Source organism: Sphaeramia orbicularis, chromosome 17, assembly GCF_902148855.1.
Source record: "Sphaeramia orbicularis chromosome 17, fSphaOr1.1, whole genome shotgun sequence".
In the NCBI taxonomy this organism is placed as follows: domain Eukaryota; kingdom Metazoa; phylum Chordata; class Actinopteri; order Kurtiformes; family Apogonidae; genus Sphaeramia; species Sphaeramia orbicularis.
In genome coordinates, this window is record NC_043973.1 from 9,250,852 (window position 1) to 9,268,013 (window position 17,162).

Genomic DNA, 17,162 nt, shown 5'->3' on the forward strand with positions numbered 1-17,162 from the left:
AATGGCTTCCTCTCTAAAATGTTCACATCTCTTTTGTAGGATTAGTCAGAGGACATTCTGGGAAATGCCAACTTGTATATTAGTATTTTAAAGCTGGTTCAAGGGAGGACATGATGTACCAAAATTGGGCTGCAATGACTAGTCAACTAATAGTCGACGACAAAATTTGTCGACCGCTAATTTAGTTGTCGACGGGTCATGAGTGACATCGTGTGTATCCCACAGCATGCAATCTCATGCTAAACATGTTTCACCGTATCCAATTGAAGTAGCTCAGAGTGAGACATCTCACTTTTCCCAAATCTTTGATGTTCATTAACTTCATCTCTGGTTGTTTAAAGGGTACCTGTTGTAGTCATGCTTACTACATTAATTGTGCTTTGTGTATTACTCATAAGCAAGAGAGGCGCAAATTCAATAGAAAATCACCATAAATGCATCACACTGGACCTTTTTATTACGTGAATTTCGTGCGGGGGCAGAACCTATTGGGAGTAGCCATTGCCGGCCAGAAGTGATGCGCCATCGTTTATTACATCATTTTTATTATCATTATTATTATTATTATTATTATTATTATATAATTTTTAATCTAATGATTCATTGAAAATATTATGATACATGAGTGGCCTTTGAGAATGACAGTGCAAGCCATTTTTACCTCTGCCAAGGAGGTTATGTTTTTGCCGGAGTTGGTTTGTCTGTCTGTCTGTCTGTCTATCTGTCCATGTGCAAGATAACTCCAAAAGTTATGGATGGGTTTGGATGAAAATTTCAGGAAATGTTGATACAGGCACAAGGAACAAATGATTAAATTTTGGTGGGGGTGGGGGGGCCACGGGGGACCACTGATATGCCTTGGCGGAGGTCTGCGCTCTCCGAGTGCTTCTAGTTTCACATTGCTACATAAAGTTTAGGAATACACTTTATGATACACTACTAACTAACTTTACAAATGAGAGATAAATAAGTTTAAAAACAAATATGACATATTTGTGCCATTCTTTAGTACAAGGTGCTTTACAGACAACTGATTAGCCAATAAAAAGACAAAACAAGTATTCCATAATGGACTATACTAGAGTAAATTAGAATAAAAAAGCTAAAAATGATATAAAATAGAATACAACTTAACAATATAAATACAGTGAATAAACTAAAACAGTCAATTCCCCAATAGGATAAGACTGTTAATTGATAGATTAGGGGGGTTTTTAGGTCTCTTTTTGTAGCTATACACAGTGGGGGTGCAGGTAGTTTTCTAGCATTATGGCCACCCACATATGCAGTGGCAGGTGTTGCCTGCACAACATTCTAAAGGATGCGGTCGCTGACACGGCACTGGAAAATTGCTGGACTGCTTCTTAATTTCCCATGGTGGTAAACAAACACTCGCTGCCACTTGAGCAGGGAGGAGCTGGCACTGCAGTAATACTGACACAGCGCTGGGGCCTCAAACAATAGATGCAGCGGGATCCTCTAGCAGACTCCTACATCCACAGACCAGCTTATGAGGCTCTGAAATAAAAAGAATCCTCCTCCCTCTGTCTAATCATTGACTAAATACAGTATGTGTTACTGGATAATGATATGTAATGAGCAACTAATCCATTGAACACAAAGTGCCCCATATGCAGCAGCAGCTCACTGAGGCGCTGGCAAACAAGAGGAAATCAATATCCATAAAATTGTACAGTGGGTGCACACTTTTGGCGGTGGAAGTAAAATAATGTGTAGAGAAAAAGCAGCCCATTCATTCAGCGTAATCGACCTGTTAGCATGTGGTGCCAGGGTTTGCATGGGTCTGAACTGTGTGGCCTCAAAAACCGTAAATCTCTCAAAAAGTACTCAAACAGATAGGATTTTACTTAAACTATGAGTAATAGCAGAAAATGACTCTGATGGTGTCGGATGCCTAATATCAGGCTTCTCAACTGGAAACTTACCTTTTTAGAGGAAAAAAAATAGCTAAAAAAATTGCTTCTATTTACTGTACTGTAAAGGTAGTCCTTACTTTGACTTAGATGTTCAGTAAAACACTTCAGTTTCTAATAAAGGCAAAGACAACTGCTTTACATAGGTGGAACTGGGTCATATAATATTTCATCAAATAATCAGCTGTCTGCTTTTTTTCTGCTCCAAACTGTCATCATTATCAGCCTTTCAAAGTCTACTATCAGACAACCTTCTTGTGCATGGTAAAAAAAACAAAACAGTCAAACGACATAAAGGCATTGTAGTAAATCTTCTGTATTCACATCAGGAGCATTAAAGGTCTGCATCAGTGTGACCTACTCTGTTGTAGTAGCAGTAGTAGTAGTAGTACCTTCATGGTGATCTTTGAAACTGTGTAAACCTGCTGGAAGTGTAGGTTGCACTGCCATGCATTTCTGTGTTGTGTATTTCAGGTGTTCTGTGCTGCATGCTGCAGCCTGAAGTGCAGGCTCCTCTACATGGACCGGAAGGAGGCCAGAGTCTGCATCACTTGTCATTCAGCTCTGACGAGCGGTGAGGATCATTGCATGTAGTCATTCACTTCACTCGAACTTCACTGGCTTACTGTTGAAAGGCGACTGATGGTAAAGACTCAACTGTTGTAATCGCTGAAAGTGTGACCTGGTGATGGGACAGGCTCTGTTTACACATTGCACATAGAGAGAAACTTCTGTTGATTTTTCTGCTTTTTCATGTGTCTGTTAGCTCAATCTTGGGAGACACAAGTCCCTGGAAGCAACCAGAGCCCAAATCCCAACAACCCAGCAGAGTACTGCTCCACCATTCCACCACTGCAGCAGGCCCAGGCCTCGGGGGTCCTCAGCTCTCCCCCTCCTACTGTTATGGTGCCCGTAGGAGTCCTGAAACAGTCTGGCAACGAGGGTACGGTCTAGAATAAAAATAGTGAAAGACTCTAAGAGCTACACAAACAAGGATTTAGTTTTATACACGACTGAAGCGATTTCACATAAATGTTGATGATCACACTCTTTATGACGAGATTTTTATGTCACTGTGTTTTTTTTTTGGTGCAGCCCAGTCTTTTCCCTCTAATTTCCACTTTTTTTTTCTTGATGTTCTACTGAGACATTTTCTTCTCACTTTTAGCATCCCTCTCGCGGGAGCAGAGGAGGGTGTGGTTTGCAGATGGGGTCTTACCAAATGGAGACACAGCAGAGTCTCCAAAACCTCAGACGTCCAGCCCCGCCCCCTCACAGTCATTGGCCATTTCGTCATATTCCAGCAAATCTTCCACTTCTGGCTCCTCAGAGGTAGGTCTGTAACAGAAAACATTCATCTGGCTACAGCTAGTATTATTAGGTTAACTTATTAGCGAGTCTGTCGTAGTCACAAAGAAGGCTTTCTGCGGGATTCTCAGTGGCTTACCGGCTGCTGGGTCACGGACTGCAACAAACTGTGGTAAACAGATTTCAGAGTAAATATTTCACAATTGCTTAATAAGCATTAGTTTGTCCGCCGACTGAAAGGCTCAAATCTGGAGTGGACATAGTTCATCATAAGCCAGTGGTTCCCAACCTTTTTTCGCTTGTGACCCCATTTTAACATCTCAAATTTCTGGCTACCCCAGACATTCAAAACGGAGACATTTTTTTGGCTAAAATTAATTTGATTTTGATCATGTAATAGTTTGCTATACTATGCTGCAGATAAATGTTAATTTTAGACCACATTTAGTCTATATAATGTACATCATTATGGACAGAGGCAGAAAAGCCAAGTGTAGATTACTGCACAAAGTGAGAATTTTATTTTCCTTGGTCAGGATATGTACAGTCAGTCCAGCTTGTATTTACAAGGCTGCAAATTAATACTGAACAAACAATAGCTCAAACTATGAATTATGAAAGAGCTGCAGCATCTTAAACCGGCCACAATGAACATTTGAAAGATAAACAGTACCACAGTGCTTCAGTTTCAGAGTTTGTCACGTCTTTTTTGTATTGGGATTGTCTCTCTCAACTCACCATATATTTTTTTTATTAGTATTTTTTTTTTTTTTTTCATTTTATTTTAAATCAATTATGAGAAATTTCAGGCGACCCCATTTGAATTCCAGGTGACCCCAAGGTTGAAAAACACTGCCATAAGCCATGGGCAAGTTTTGTTTCTCAACAAATTACAGATGAGCAGGTTATTTGCTTGTTTCTGTTTTCACGCTGTACACTCATTGGATATAAATGCTGACTCTCAAGAGGATTCACTGATTGTGATCATTGAAGCTTAGAAATGACTTCATTGTAGACGCTGCAAACCTGAGCTCAAAATTAGAATTGTCATGTAACAATGAAACTTGCACAAACTAACCAGATGTTAATTTAATCCTCACTGGAAGATGACAATTCTGAAATGATGATGGGATTTATTTATTTATTTATTTTCACAGTTAAGTACCTTTAGCAATGTACAGAATGAAAATGACTTGAGAGTAAGAAAGCAGAGTTGAAATATTAAAGGGGCACTTCATCAATCTGACAAGTCAAAATCAATTTAGTAAGTCACTCAGCCGATGAAAATACCATCTGTGACTTTGGGGGTAGCCTTAGGAAGTCTGAGGAAATTACACAAGTGACTTCACATCTGTCATTTCATCATGAGTTTGCAGACCAGAGGATATCTTATTGAAACGCTGTGCTAGGACTGCACAATTTGGAGAAAAAGTCACATTGCAATTAGGGATGACTGATTAATCAAAATACAGTATTGTTGCAATATGACATGAAATATCCAAATCTCAGAAGAAGCAGTGCAGATTGATTTAATAAACAGATAGTGTCATGACCCTACTTGGTCAAAGATGCACAAAATGCTGGCAGCTTAATTTTAACTCAAATATACTAACTATCTACTGTTTAAGTTATAAGTCATATGATGTTGTGACTTTCATTTTCTGTTTTTTGTTAGCCGAGATAATGAGCAGATTGCAGAGGATCAGAATACCCCCTCTTTCTCCCATACAGTGGAATGTTATTAGAGTACATACTTTCTGTTCTTGTAACTCGGAGTATGTTATGATCAATTTCTAACCCCACACTCACCCTTCTCTCCGCCCCCAGGCAGCCCATACTCCTGTTGCCCCTGTAGGTAGCCCTGTGGGCAGCTCCGTCAGTCTGATCCCGGAGGACGGACTCCCTCCCATCCTCATCTCCACTGGAGTCAAAGGAGGTATGGGAGGCCACATCACAGGTGCTTGCCCTCATCCTCACCATTCTGCTGCTCCTCATTGTTCTGTCAGCTGCTGTCTGTGCTCGTTTTTTATGTGCTTTTTATCACAGCTCACGTTTGGTCCACTCAATGCCAGTTAGAGGAGAGTACAGTTCATGGGAATGCTGTGGTGTTTTACTTGTACGGCGGGAGGGTCTTCACCTATTAGTTAACTTGATATGGTCATCATTTCCTCACATGTAACTCCTCCTGTCCCATCCTCATCTCCTCCACGACTCTCACTCTCATCTCCAAACTTCCTCATCCTTCATTTTCTCTGCTGTTTGTCTGACTTTACCTTGACTCCTCCTTCCGTTCTTCTGTACTTCCGACCCCCCCACCCCCACCCCAACCCCCAGACTATGCAGTGGAGGAGAAGCCATCGGAGATCGTGCTCATGCAGCAACTGGAAGAAGGAGGCCCAGACCCACTGGTATTTGTACTCAATGCGAACCTGCTCGCCATGGTCAAGCTGGTTAACTGTGAGTCTCACCAACTGTTATTTGTTTTCATTGTTTCACTTAAAACGACTGGATAATAACCTGATAAAGAGTAAAACACAATATGACGATAAGTAGATGGATGGATGGATGGATGGATGGATATCTCACCAGCAGATTGTTTTTAACAATTACATGCTTCAGTTTTTCTTTCCATGATTTCATGGTTTATATGTTAAATTCACAACCACCAACACAATGTACCAACAGGCCTAAGTTTAATATTATTAATATTATTAAAAGAAATTGTGAGGGCACAGTTCTGCCAAGGCCAAGACTGTTTTTCTCATTTCACAATATTATTAAACTACAAACAAACACATTATGATCTTCTTTTGTCAAATGGTGCCACTGGTTGTAACCACTAGCACTAATCAATTGAACACTTCATTAATGCCACTTCTAATGCCCTGTCTACACCAATATGGTTTGCAAACAGACATTTTTCCCTTCATTTGGGCCTCTCATCCACTTCTTAACAACATCTTAGTTTTGAAAACAATGATCACACCCCAGCTGAATCTGCAGCCACAATAATGGCTATTGATATCTTTAGCCCTAACTGTAACAACAGGATACCTTGGATTTTTTTATTTGATGTCACTGTGTTACATCGCTGTCTGCTGCCTCCTTAATGAAATGCTTTTGCCTTAGATGTTTTTTTAAATGGGTAAAATATCTGTTGATAAAAAAAATATTAACATTACAGTGGACTACGAGGGCTGTTCAATAAGTTCATGGCCTCACCCAGAAATACTGGTTGTTATAATACAGGATGTTACATTCTTTCGTGATGGGATAGTGATGCTTGAACATCGATGGACCAAGTGCATTGCTGTAAATGGAGATTATGTTGAAAAATAAAATATAAATTATCAGTCTGTGTTGTTCTGTTCTGGGTGAGGCCATGAACTTATTGAACGGCCCTCGTATGTCTAATTTAGCCTGTGGTCATTCCAGCATCTCCCCCTTTTTATGGACGTGCTCCAAAGTCCATGCCATCTGTGACTTTGTGTGTCCTAACCTTCCACCAAGTTTTCTGAAGTGTCAGAGGCGCAGGTGCAGATGGACAGATAAACAAACAGGAGTGATCACATAACCTCCTTGGAAGAGATAAAAATTATGAATTCTTTATTGTTCCATTGTAACTATATTCACTTGTATGTGCAATACAACTTTTTTACTGTGCTTCTGGTTTTTGTGGTTGTTTTTCTGAAACCTCCAGATGTCAACAGGAAGTGTTGGTACATGACAACTAAGGGCATGCATGCTGTCGGTCAGGCGGAGGTGGTCATTCTGCTTCAGTGTCTACCTGACGAGAAGACCATCCCTAAAGATATCTTCACCCACTTCGTGCAGCTTTACCAGGAGGCCCTCACTGGTAAGTACGATCTGTGACTCCACCAGGAGTCCGCCTCCATCACAAGGGAGGCAATGGCTCATTAGTACATGTGTCTAGAGGTCCACAGCCAAGTGTGATTGCCTCAGTCAGGTGATGCCCCGGTAAAAATGATGTAAATGTAGTATAATGCAAAGTGGAAAATGCTCTACTTTTTGTTCCACAGAGACAGCAGGTGCACCTCAATTTGGAAACCAGGTTACTGTCCACCACTACCATCATCCTCACAAAAAAAAAAGGTCCAAACATTTGCACCCTGCTGTCAGGTCATCTCCCAGTAGGCCTGACACCTCACTGCAGCTTGTCTTTGCGTTTTAACACAGTATGCTGCCCAGCAAAAGCAGCTAATATCGGGTGACTTTGACGACTTGTTCCCTGCAGGCTGTTTCCTTTTTCACATTCACACTGGTGCAGTTCCAGGCCACTGGAAAGGAACCATATTGTTGACGTCAGTCCTGATTAAGTTGCTGTCAGTCAGGCCTCTGGAAGAGATGCTGGCTCTAGCGAATCCTAGCCACATAGCTCCTTCGAACCATTAGTAGTGTTGTTTTAAGCGCATAGACAGTAATAATATTTTTTTCTCCCAGTCTTTACATAACACCAAAACAATGTAATGAACAGGATAAGGGGATCTTTGTATTCATACCAAAACAACACATCATTATTTTGTGTAAACATGTCAGCACTAAAATATACGCAGGTGTGTTTTTGAGTGTGCATTGACTTTCTTCTTACCCAGAACTGAATCCAAATTGAGAAAATATTGGTGGATTTTGGGGAAAAAAACTGAAGTAGGTTATAAGATTTTAACATTTGGTGAATGAGGCCCATTATTAGCAGAAAGCAAGAAAGCTCAAATGTGGAAATGACCCCTGAATGGAGAGTATGTAGAGAATTTCCTTTTTCATTAAGTCTATGGAATGATAAATTCTTCCAATAGTCTGAAATTTTTTTTGTGAAGAGAAATGTATTTCTATTAGTGTTACAGGTGTTTGTTGTTTGGTTTGTTGAATTCTTTGGTCGTTTGTGGGTGATATGAGGTGCCAGGTACTGATCCTCATCTACAAGATACAGTTTTATTCACTTACTTACACTTATACAGAGGGAGCAAGACTTCATATCCTCTCTGTAATCTCTGGAATATACAGAGGCTCAGCCTTTCCTCTCAGTTTTCACAGGATCAGACAGATCTCTCTCTGCTCATGTGTTTGTTTTCATTCCACATCTTTTTAGTTTTATCCCCTTCTTTCTTATTCTCCTAAACATTGTCTTTTACTTTTTATTATATTAAAAAATGTATATATAGATATACCAGAAATTCTGTCCATCCTTCCATTGTCTATCCAATTTCTCGGACACTCTTCACTCAATGCTTGTCAAATGTTACACACGTTCTTTATCACTAGAAGAGGTGCAGTGCGCGGTTTGATGCTGGAATTTAATTTTTGGGATTTTTTACAAATTTTAAAAAATTTGTCCAGCCCATTTCTGGGAGACTGTTCACCTGATTCTTTTCAAATTTCACACACGTTCTTTACCACTAAGAGAGGTGCAGTGCACAGTTTGATGGCTAAATTTCAATTTGTAGGTTTCCTTTTTTTTTTTACATACATTTTTGAAAAGTTTTTCAAAAGTTAGGGCTCAGAATTAATCCTTGGGTAGGCGGGGCATTGGTGAACAGGAGGGGCAAAGTGTTGCGTAACTGGGCAGGGGTATTGGTAAATTCTGCTTATTTTTTCACTTGTTCCTTTTACTTCAAACATGTATGTATCCACACCCTTTTCCTCCTTTCCTAATCCCCTTCTGTTGTGTCTCTCTCCCTCTTCTTCTGTGCTGAAGGCAACGTGCTGAGCCACCTGAGTCATTCGTTCTTCACGCAGAGCTTCCTGGGCAGTAAGGAGCACGGCGGCTTCTTGTACATCAGTCCCTCTTTCCAGTCACTGCAGGACCTGCTGTTGCCCAACCCGCCCTACCTCTTTGGCATCCTGATTCAGAAGTGGGAGACACCTTGGGCCAAGGTCTTCCCCATCCGCCTCATGCTGCGACTGGGTGCAGAGTACCGATGTGAGTTAGGAGGAAGAGGGAACTCTGTTTCTGTAGATGTTTCTGATTTAATCCTAATCATGAAGTTATTGTCATTTCAGTGTTAAAGGGTACCTATACTGGTCATGCTTACAACATTCATTGTGCTTTGTGTATTACTTAAAAGCAAGAGAGGCACAAATTCAGTAATTGCCATAAATGCACCTCACTGGACCTTTTTATTACATGAATTACGCGTAGGGGCAGAACCTTTGGGGAGCAGCCATTGCTGGCCAGAAGTGACGTACCATCGTTGTTTATGGGTGATGGAGTGTGAGTAAACAAGCAGCAGTCAGTGAGAGAGATTCAGTGGAAAGCATGTGTTCATGCTTGTTTGTGCAGCCGTAAGCTTTGCACTTAGCCATTGACCTAGAGCAGTGGTTCTTAACCTTGTTGGAGGTACTGAACCCCACCAGTTTCACATGTGCATTCACTGAACCCTTCTTTATTAAAAAATACAATATGATTTTTTTCAAATTCAAGACACAGGCATATGTTTTACTGGTGCACAAAATGAACCGTGCATTAACATCACTGTGTTCAAAGAACAAAACCAATACAGTGCATGAACTCACAACAAATGACATACCTTTTCACAAAGACATGACCTTTTTTAATACTACCACACTGAAATGGTTTTAATTTTTAACCTTATGTATTCCAATAATGAACAACCAGTGATGGCCAAGCGGGGCGTGTCATCACGAATCATATGTAGGCTGTCAGGTCAACCCAGTTTTCGTTTCATCTCGCTCCGAACTTTCCGAACCACGCAATTTTGACATCAAAAAAAGATAATTGCATGTAGTGTATCAAAAAAAAAGTTCTCGTTATACTCCTTCAGTATTTTTGTGATCCTTGTTTTATTACGGCACTAGCTCGGCTTTAGCGTAATACGATTTCTCCATCCGCGACGGTGCATCGGTCGTCACATGATTGTAACTGACCAGTGCGGTGACCGAAAAATGTAAACAAACGCTACACATGGCTGCCTCCGCGGTTAACAGGAAGTAGCAAAAGTCATAACAACGATGAGGAAAATACTTCGTCAGACGAGTGGAAGAGATTATAAACACTTCCGGATGTGTTGTAGTGCTATAAGCAACAACAATACACCGCGTATATTGGATCTCAATCAGAGACAGAGTCTCCGAAGCCGTTTGTTTACATACACGGACCTAGCCCGAACCCCTGAGACTGACTCACCGAACCCCTAGGGTTCGATCGAACCCAGGTTAAGAACCACTGACCTAGAGACATGACCCAGCACTGGCCGATAATGTGTCATCTTAGACTCGTGTCTGCTGCATGGAGTCAGTCCTTCGCAGCCCAGGTAATCGGACGATACAGTGTTAATTCATCACTACTGGTGCTGGAACAGCCCATGAAGAAGGCAACATGTCGCTGACTATGACTGACTGATGGAGCAGTTACTTAGTACTCGCGCATACTTGACAATGAGCTATAACGTAAGTTACCTGATGGAACCGCTATTATTATACGTGATCTTTTGAAATAGTTTGCAATGAAAATTCACTGTAGGTACCCTTTAAGCGACATAAATTATTTACAGACATGCAACAAATGAAAAGAGAAACCAATGAAGTGTTCCAAAGGTGTTGGCCCTCTACCTGCCTTCTGAACAGTGTCAGTAATCTTTTACACTGATTCTAAATTTGTAATGAAATGTCATTTTTACAAAATACATTCTTTCATTATTTCCGTTTGATGATAAAAGTGGAGAGCTTTGTCTAAAATCTCCTGTAGGTGTTCAGTGGGTTTGAGATCTAGGGATGAACATTACATTGAATTTACTGCACAGCAAAAAAGTTAATGAAATGCACAAAATGCAGTTGAATATGAGGTGGAACAGCGTAAACATTTGTATATTCTTGACCATGAAAACATACAGCTGCATGACAGAGCAGTCTCATTGAAAGGCTCATAATCATCATCATCTAGTCTTGTAGGACCAGTTGTCATGGAAGCATTTAACGGACTCATAGAGATAGTCTGATAAACACATTCAACACAACATGAATACAACAGCCTTACACATCAGCCTGTCCCTGTAACACTTTAATAATAAGAAAATATCACCCTCTGTGCTGTGAATGTAGTAGCATGAAAGAAGCAGAACTGAGCTGCACAACAGCTGCTGGCACAGTTGAGGACAGAAACGCATGCAATTCAGTCTCCATCTTCAGGCAGTTACAATGTGAAGAGGCTGTAATGACTTGTAGTGGTTAATAAGACCCAATCAGGCAGCAAATGCAGGGTCATCGCCTACAAAGTTTCTGTTTCTGTACACTCACATTAGGACACAACCAAAGTTTATAAATCCAAATGAATTTGGATGAAGTGAATGTAGCTTTAATTCAGAGTTATTTAGATACTATTAACACATGTTTTTTGTGATTACTTACAAATATTTAGTACTTTTTCTGACTATATTGTGGCTCTACGTCTTTATAAGGTTCATATTAAGCAAGGCATTAAGATTAGAACACATGTATGACATCATCACTAAGTGGTTATTGACAGAAAACTAGAAAAAACTGGAGTAATACTATAGAATATGGTAATGCAGAATCAGGCTGAGTTCTTAATAAATAAAAAGTAAGTATGCCTCTAATATGCAAGTGTGTAAGCACCTACTTTATATTATGTGTACCTCAATACTATTTCATTTAAAGTCAGATATTTTACAAGTTAAGACAGAGAATGATACTTAAATGATACCTCTGTATGTGATGATATGTTTCAGTGTTACTTTACAGCTTTTGATGGTCAGACACATGCAAGATGCTGCTCTACTTTTACCCACAGTCCAACAGTTTGAACGCTCATGTTTAAAAGATATATTCACATTTTTCTGTTCATATCACAGGCTTTTGCTGAATGTGAAATGAAATGTATTATCTGTAATTGTTCACTCCAGTCCTTAGTGAGGGTGAAGAAATCCTCCCTAACATAGTGTAGGAGATGTGAACAAAATGTACAGTTCTTGTTCTGCATAAAAATGCTCGGAGCTCAGTCAGACCTCTTATTCACCCGTCTGATTAAGCCACAGCTTTCAAGGTTATGAAGCAAACTGTGTCAGAGCTGTTGCACGTTTAAAAAGAAGACAACACGTGGGATCTTAGAAATATTCTGAACAAAACGGAGAGCAAGAAATGAGTGAAATTTCCTCATTTGTTTTTAATTTGAGGATAAAATATTAGCATCCAGAATTGATCCGGAAAGCTTAGTGTGTCAGAAACAGCCTATAGACTTCATACTTCTCACAGCTTCCCACACTAACCAGTAAAGTCTTGTGAGGGGTTTTATCAGAGGCTCCTCTCCACCAAATCCTCTTCTCTCTTCAGCCACACTTGCCAGCACAGCACTGCCTGGCTCCGCTAAGCCTCTTTCCCGCTTCCAGCCGGCTCTGATAGAATCCATTAACAAAGCCACGTACAGTTTTTAGCTCTTAAACACAGAACCTTCGCATTAGCATGAAATTAATACACCACACAAGCACCGTCACCTTTTTACCTAAAGCGGTGACCATCAGGCGGTTGGGTAGCTCATCATCACACAGATGCCTGCTGAACTGCAGATTCAAGCCGGGATTGTTTTTATTGCTAATGAGAGTCTGTGGCAAGATCTTATTTCCAGCTGTTTGCTGAGATAAGGCTAAAAATAGTTATGTAAGGAGCTTTGGTTGCAGGAGAAAAAGGCAGCCTCAATTTTTTTCACTTGTGGATTAAGAGACTTCTTCGTAACTGCAGGCACACTTTGCTGTATGTGGGGTCTTGTGTTCACTTGATTTGTATTCATGAATGGAGCTGGAGGATTCAGGGCACACGAGTTGAGAAAAACAAACAAAAAAGATGGAATGCTTTTTCTACACAACAAAAATGATGACATAAACATAGTGTCCTGAAGAAAACAGTGCCATTTTCCAAACTAAAATGGATTAAAATAAACTCACTAAAGTTTAACAAGGAAGAAAACACCGGTGACGCAATATTCTAATACTGAAGATGGGTCCACTGTTTTAAGGTCTTCACTATGAAATTGACCTTGTGGACCACAGCTGCAGGGATGTCCCTCAACTGCCAATGTATTGAGATTTATTTGTTACCAATATGACTGAGATCTGCTCAAAATTCCTGCTCCAAATGTGAACAATAACCTGACTCAAATTTTAAATTACCAACCATTATACAGACCTATGTGACACTTAGAGCCTTCCTAGAGCATGTGTGAGCATTGTCTTTCTATAGCTCATTCTTTCAGTCTTTCCTTCACTAGATCTTAGAGAAAATTCTGTTTTTATGTGGACATTGAAGGAAAAAAAAATTATTTCAGTAGTAAAACAAACCTCCTTTATTATATCATACCATCATCAGTCATGTTCTTGTTAAACTACTTGTAAAAACTTGGTTGTCATAATGTCTGTGTAAGTTCTCATTTGTCCAGATCACTGATTGTCCTTTGGAGTTTTTCAAGTTCAACTGGACTGGTTTTGTTCTTGAAAACATTTCATCTCTCATCCAAGAGACTTCATCAGTTCTGATGAACTGTTCAACCAGTCCAGTTGAACTAAGGTCAGATGTCATAACACCCTTGCTGTTTATTTAGCGTATTAGAATAAGTGGTCGACTACAGAGCTACACAACACTGAAGTAATGAAAAAAAAATAAAAATAAAAAAATAGGCCTTTGTGGTGGACTTGGGCACCAAGGAAAATTTCTAATTTGACAAAAAAAAAAAAAAAATGCAGCTGCACATTTTGGAATAATTTTTGATATCATTACAATATTTAACAACAACAGTAGGTGTAAGAAAAACAAAATAAACCTCATGTCCTAAAGAAATCCTGTTTTGTGAAGTCATCTTTACCTCTGCAACCACCACCAGCTCACCAAAGTCTGTTTATTTCAGATAAATGTCCTCTGACAGTTGTCTGTTTATTTGATCTTTCTGTGGTCACCATCTGCGATGGCTGTAGTTCTTAGCTGTGTCTGTGAATTTTTATACAGGAAAGAAATAGCTGTGGAGATGATCTGAACTTCTTTTCAGCCGTTTCGACTATTTCCTCAGGAGTAACAAAACATTTATAAAAACTCCTGCAGGTTAAATTGGATTCATTTTTAGGTTTTTAGTGCTAACAAACTTCGAAGAATCACTGTACGTGGTCTAGGAGAGAGAGATATAAACATTGTTAGCTCTGACATTTGAGGTTATTGTTGAATAATGAAATGAGGACATTCTGCTGAGAAGCTCCATTCATTTCCATGATGACTAAGACTGTTAATGAATAAGAAATAACTGGAGTCACAGGGAATAATAAAATAGGTTTGTGTTACTTTGTTGTGTATTTTGGACGTTTGTCAAACATGGGCATCTTGTTTTTCAGTCTATCCGTGTCCGCTGTTCAGTGTCCGCTTCAGAAAACCCCTGTTTGGAGAGACAGGACACACCATCATGAATCTACTCGCAGTAAGTGCTTTGCATTATGTGTCTAATTTTAAATATCATGTTACATTCAAGGACAAAAACTGATGTAGAACAGCCATAGTTAGAACATCTAGGCATGTCCTGTTCATCTCTTATGTTAACTAATGTCCTTATCTTGGGTTTTATTTTTACTAAGTACATGCGTGTTCTTGTCGTTATTACAATTGCAAACATCTGCCCAGATCAGCAATGTTCTCATCTTCTGACACCACTGTGTGTGTTTCAGGACTTTCGTAATTACCAGTACACACTGCCGGTGGTCAAAGGTCTGGTTGTGGACATGGAGGTGAGGAAGACCAGCATCAAAATCCCAAGTAATCGTTACAACGAGGTGAGTGTTCAGCATTTGCAACCCAACACCCTAGTGACACAAAGCCCTTTAAATATTTAAGCAGACAATCAGTGAACGGAGCAGACAACGATTAGTTTCACTATTGATTACTTTGTTGGTGTGTTGTGTAATAGTTTGGTCTGTAACACCTAAAAATACTGTACAAACACCTCAAGTTTCTTTAATTCCGCAGCGCTGTCTTTGTTAGTTTTCGGCTTTGTAACACAGCAAGCTGCTCTTCAGTTGTTTTGTTGTTGATCACAGAAGAACACAGAGCAAAGCAGCAGATTGAACTGAGATGCTGGAAATAAGGACTGGAGCTTTTTTGCTTGAAAAACAGCAAAGGGGTGTTGAACAGTGTTACTGATTGGGGGTTTTTTGGCCGCTGATTTATTATTATTACCTCAGCTAGGGAAGGTGGGAATCAGATGAGCCTGGTCATTACACTGTAACGGTACACAGAAACTACTGCACTGATTTTTGCTGAAGCCTGGTATGGAACATGCCAACCAACTGAAATTTGGCAGCAGGCGATTAAGAAGGGGAATGTCCAGTGGAGTTTTCAGGGTGCATGTGTGTCTCAGGAATGTCTGGTGGAATCACTGTCACTGAGCGACTATTTCAATTCTCTTTTTCACTATCTCACTACAAAAGACCATCAGCGACCTCTGAGCGGCGACTAAATGCCAAAAATCGAAACATACATCACACGCAGTGTGTAGTGTTTTTCCTTTTATGGGAAATGAGTCATTTTAGGTCATTACACTTTTGCTCTAACAATATTTTGCAGACACTTGGTGCATCCTCCACCCAAGATAAGTCTAATAGTGCCTTCAATGGCAGCCCACTGCTCCTAATTTGTGCTTTGTGTTAATGATAATTGCTAATGCTCGGTACTGTGTGTATTGGAGGGGTAAAATGCACAGACAGTTTCCCTACAGGGATAATAAAGTGAGGTAACATTTAAGCTTTAATATTTTAAAGAAATCCAAACATACCATCCCACAATTGTGTTTTAGGGTAAAACGATGAGGTGATAATCTTTTTATTTCACAAAGGTCAACTTCACTTCTCTGGCCGTTGCATTAATAATGAGTGTGGACAGACATGGATATAAACCATAGTCTGACGTAGACGTACAAACACTTGGTAGTGAATCTAATTTTTATGTTTCTCATGCTGGGATGTGGGGTGTCTGATTGAATTACAGGAAAGTAGATGACTAATAGTTTCATCTGAAGACCCATATGTTATTTTTTTTAGACGTGTACGCTAAACTTGAGGCAGTTACTAATGAAAGCCTCCATCTGCGTGGGAGGCTCTAAGCTCGTGGAACATCACCACACGTGTGTTCATCCTGTGGAGGTGATCAGTGACAGTGTGTCCGCTGGGGTCCCTGCAGCTGAACATTAGACGTGGGCTGCACAGTTGTTACTTGGCTGCTCCCGTCGGGTGTGAATGAACACCCAGGCTGTGGATACGGTCCACACCAAGAGCCGTTTGGTTGACAAAGAGAGCCACGGCAGCGCAGGGAGCAGTGCTGCTGGTAGCGTTTGGCTGCTGATGCAGTAACAGATGGGAACCCAGTAATGTGAAGTGGGGAGTGTTTTTCAACAGCTCGCATACGGGCCTTCAGTTGAGCGAGCAGTTAAAACCCTCCAGATTTTCAGTTTTATTTCTGATTTGCAAAGGACAGCTTCTAAAAGACTGAGGCACGGGGGATTTAGCAGATTCAATATAAGGGATGTTTCAACTATTGATAACCACCCGTGTCAGTGTCTTTCTCCAATCTGTCATCTCTGTGCCATCCCATTTCAGTGGAGAACTTTACCCACAAGCCCACTGCAATTAGGCTTAAGCGGGCCGTCTCTCTTAAGCCCATTTTCCTCAGCACACACCCCGAGGCCAGCTTAATTAGATATGGATATTATTTGTCCTTGCAGTTGATGAAGGCCATGAACAAGTCCAATGAGCATGTGCTGGCCATGGGGGCGTGTTTCAACGACCGTGCCGACTCCCACCTCGTGTGCGTCCAGAACGACGACGGCAACTACCAGACGCAGGCCATCAGCATCCACCACCAGCCCCGCAAAGGTGACCACAATCACACATCCCTCCTTCTCTC

At 40.5% G+C, this 17,162-nt stretch overlaps 1 protein-coding gene across 2 annotated transcripts in view; it reads left to right on the top strand.

Moving 5' to 3' along the window:
- The window catches only part of zfyve9a (zinc finger, FYVE domain containing 9a), a 43,853-nt gene that overhangs the window by 20,543 nt on the left and 6,148 nt on the right, over positions 1-17,162 (top strand). Inside the window, exons 5-14 of one of the 2 annotated variants that reach the window (XM_030161444.1) lie at positions 2,409-2,508; positions 2,701-2,877; positions 3,103-3,266; positions 5,070-5,199; positions 5,577-5,699; positions 6,943-7,098; positions 8,956-9,180; positions 14,606-14,688; positions 14,933-15,037; positions 16,981-17,131. In XM_030161444.1, coding sequence (XP_030017304.1) covers positions 2,409-2,508; positions 2,701-2,877; positions 3,103-3,266; positions 5,070-5,199; positions 5,577-5,699; positions 6,943-7,098; positions 8,956-9,180; positions 14,606-14,688; positions 14,933-15,037; positions 16,981-17,131 — 1,414 coding nt within the window. The remainder of the gene's footprint in view (positions 1-2,408; positions 2,509-2,700; positions 2,878-3,102; positions 3,267-5,069; positions 5,200-5,576; positions 5,700-6,942; positions 7,099-8,955; positions 9,181-14,605; positions 14,689-14,932; positions 15,038-16,980; positions 17,132-17,162) is intronic. The other variant, XM_030161445.1, reaches the window with a different exon arrangement.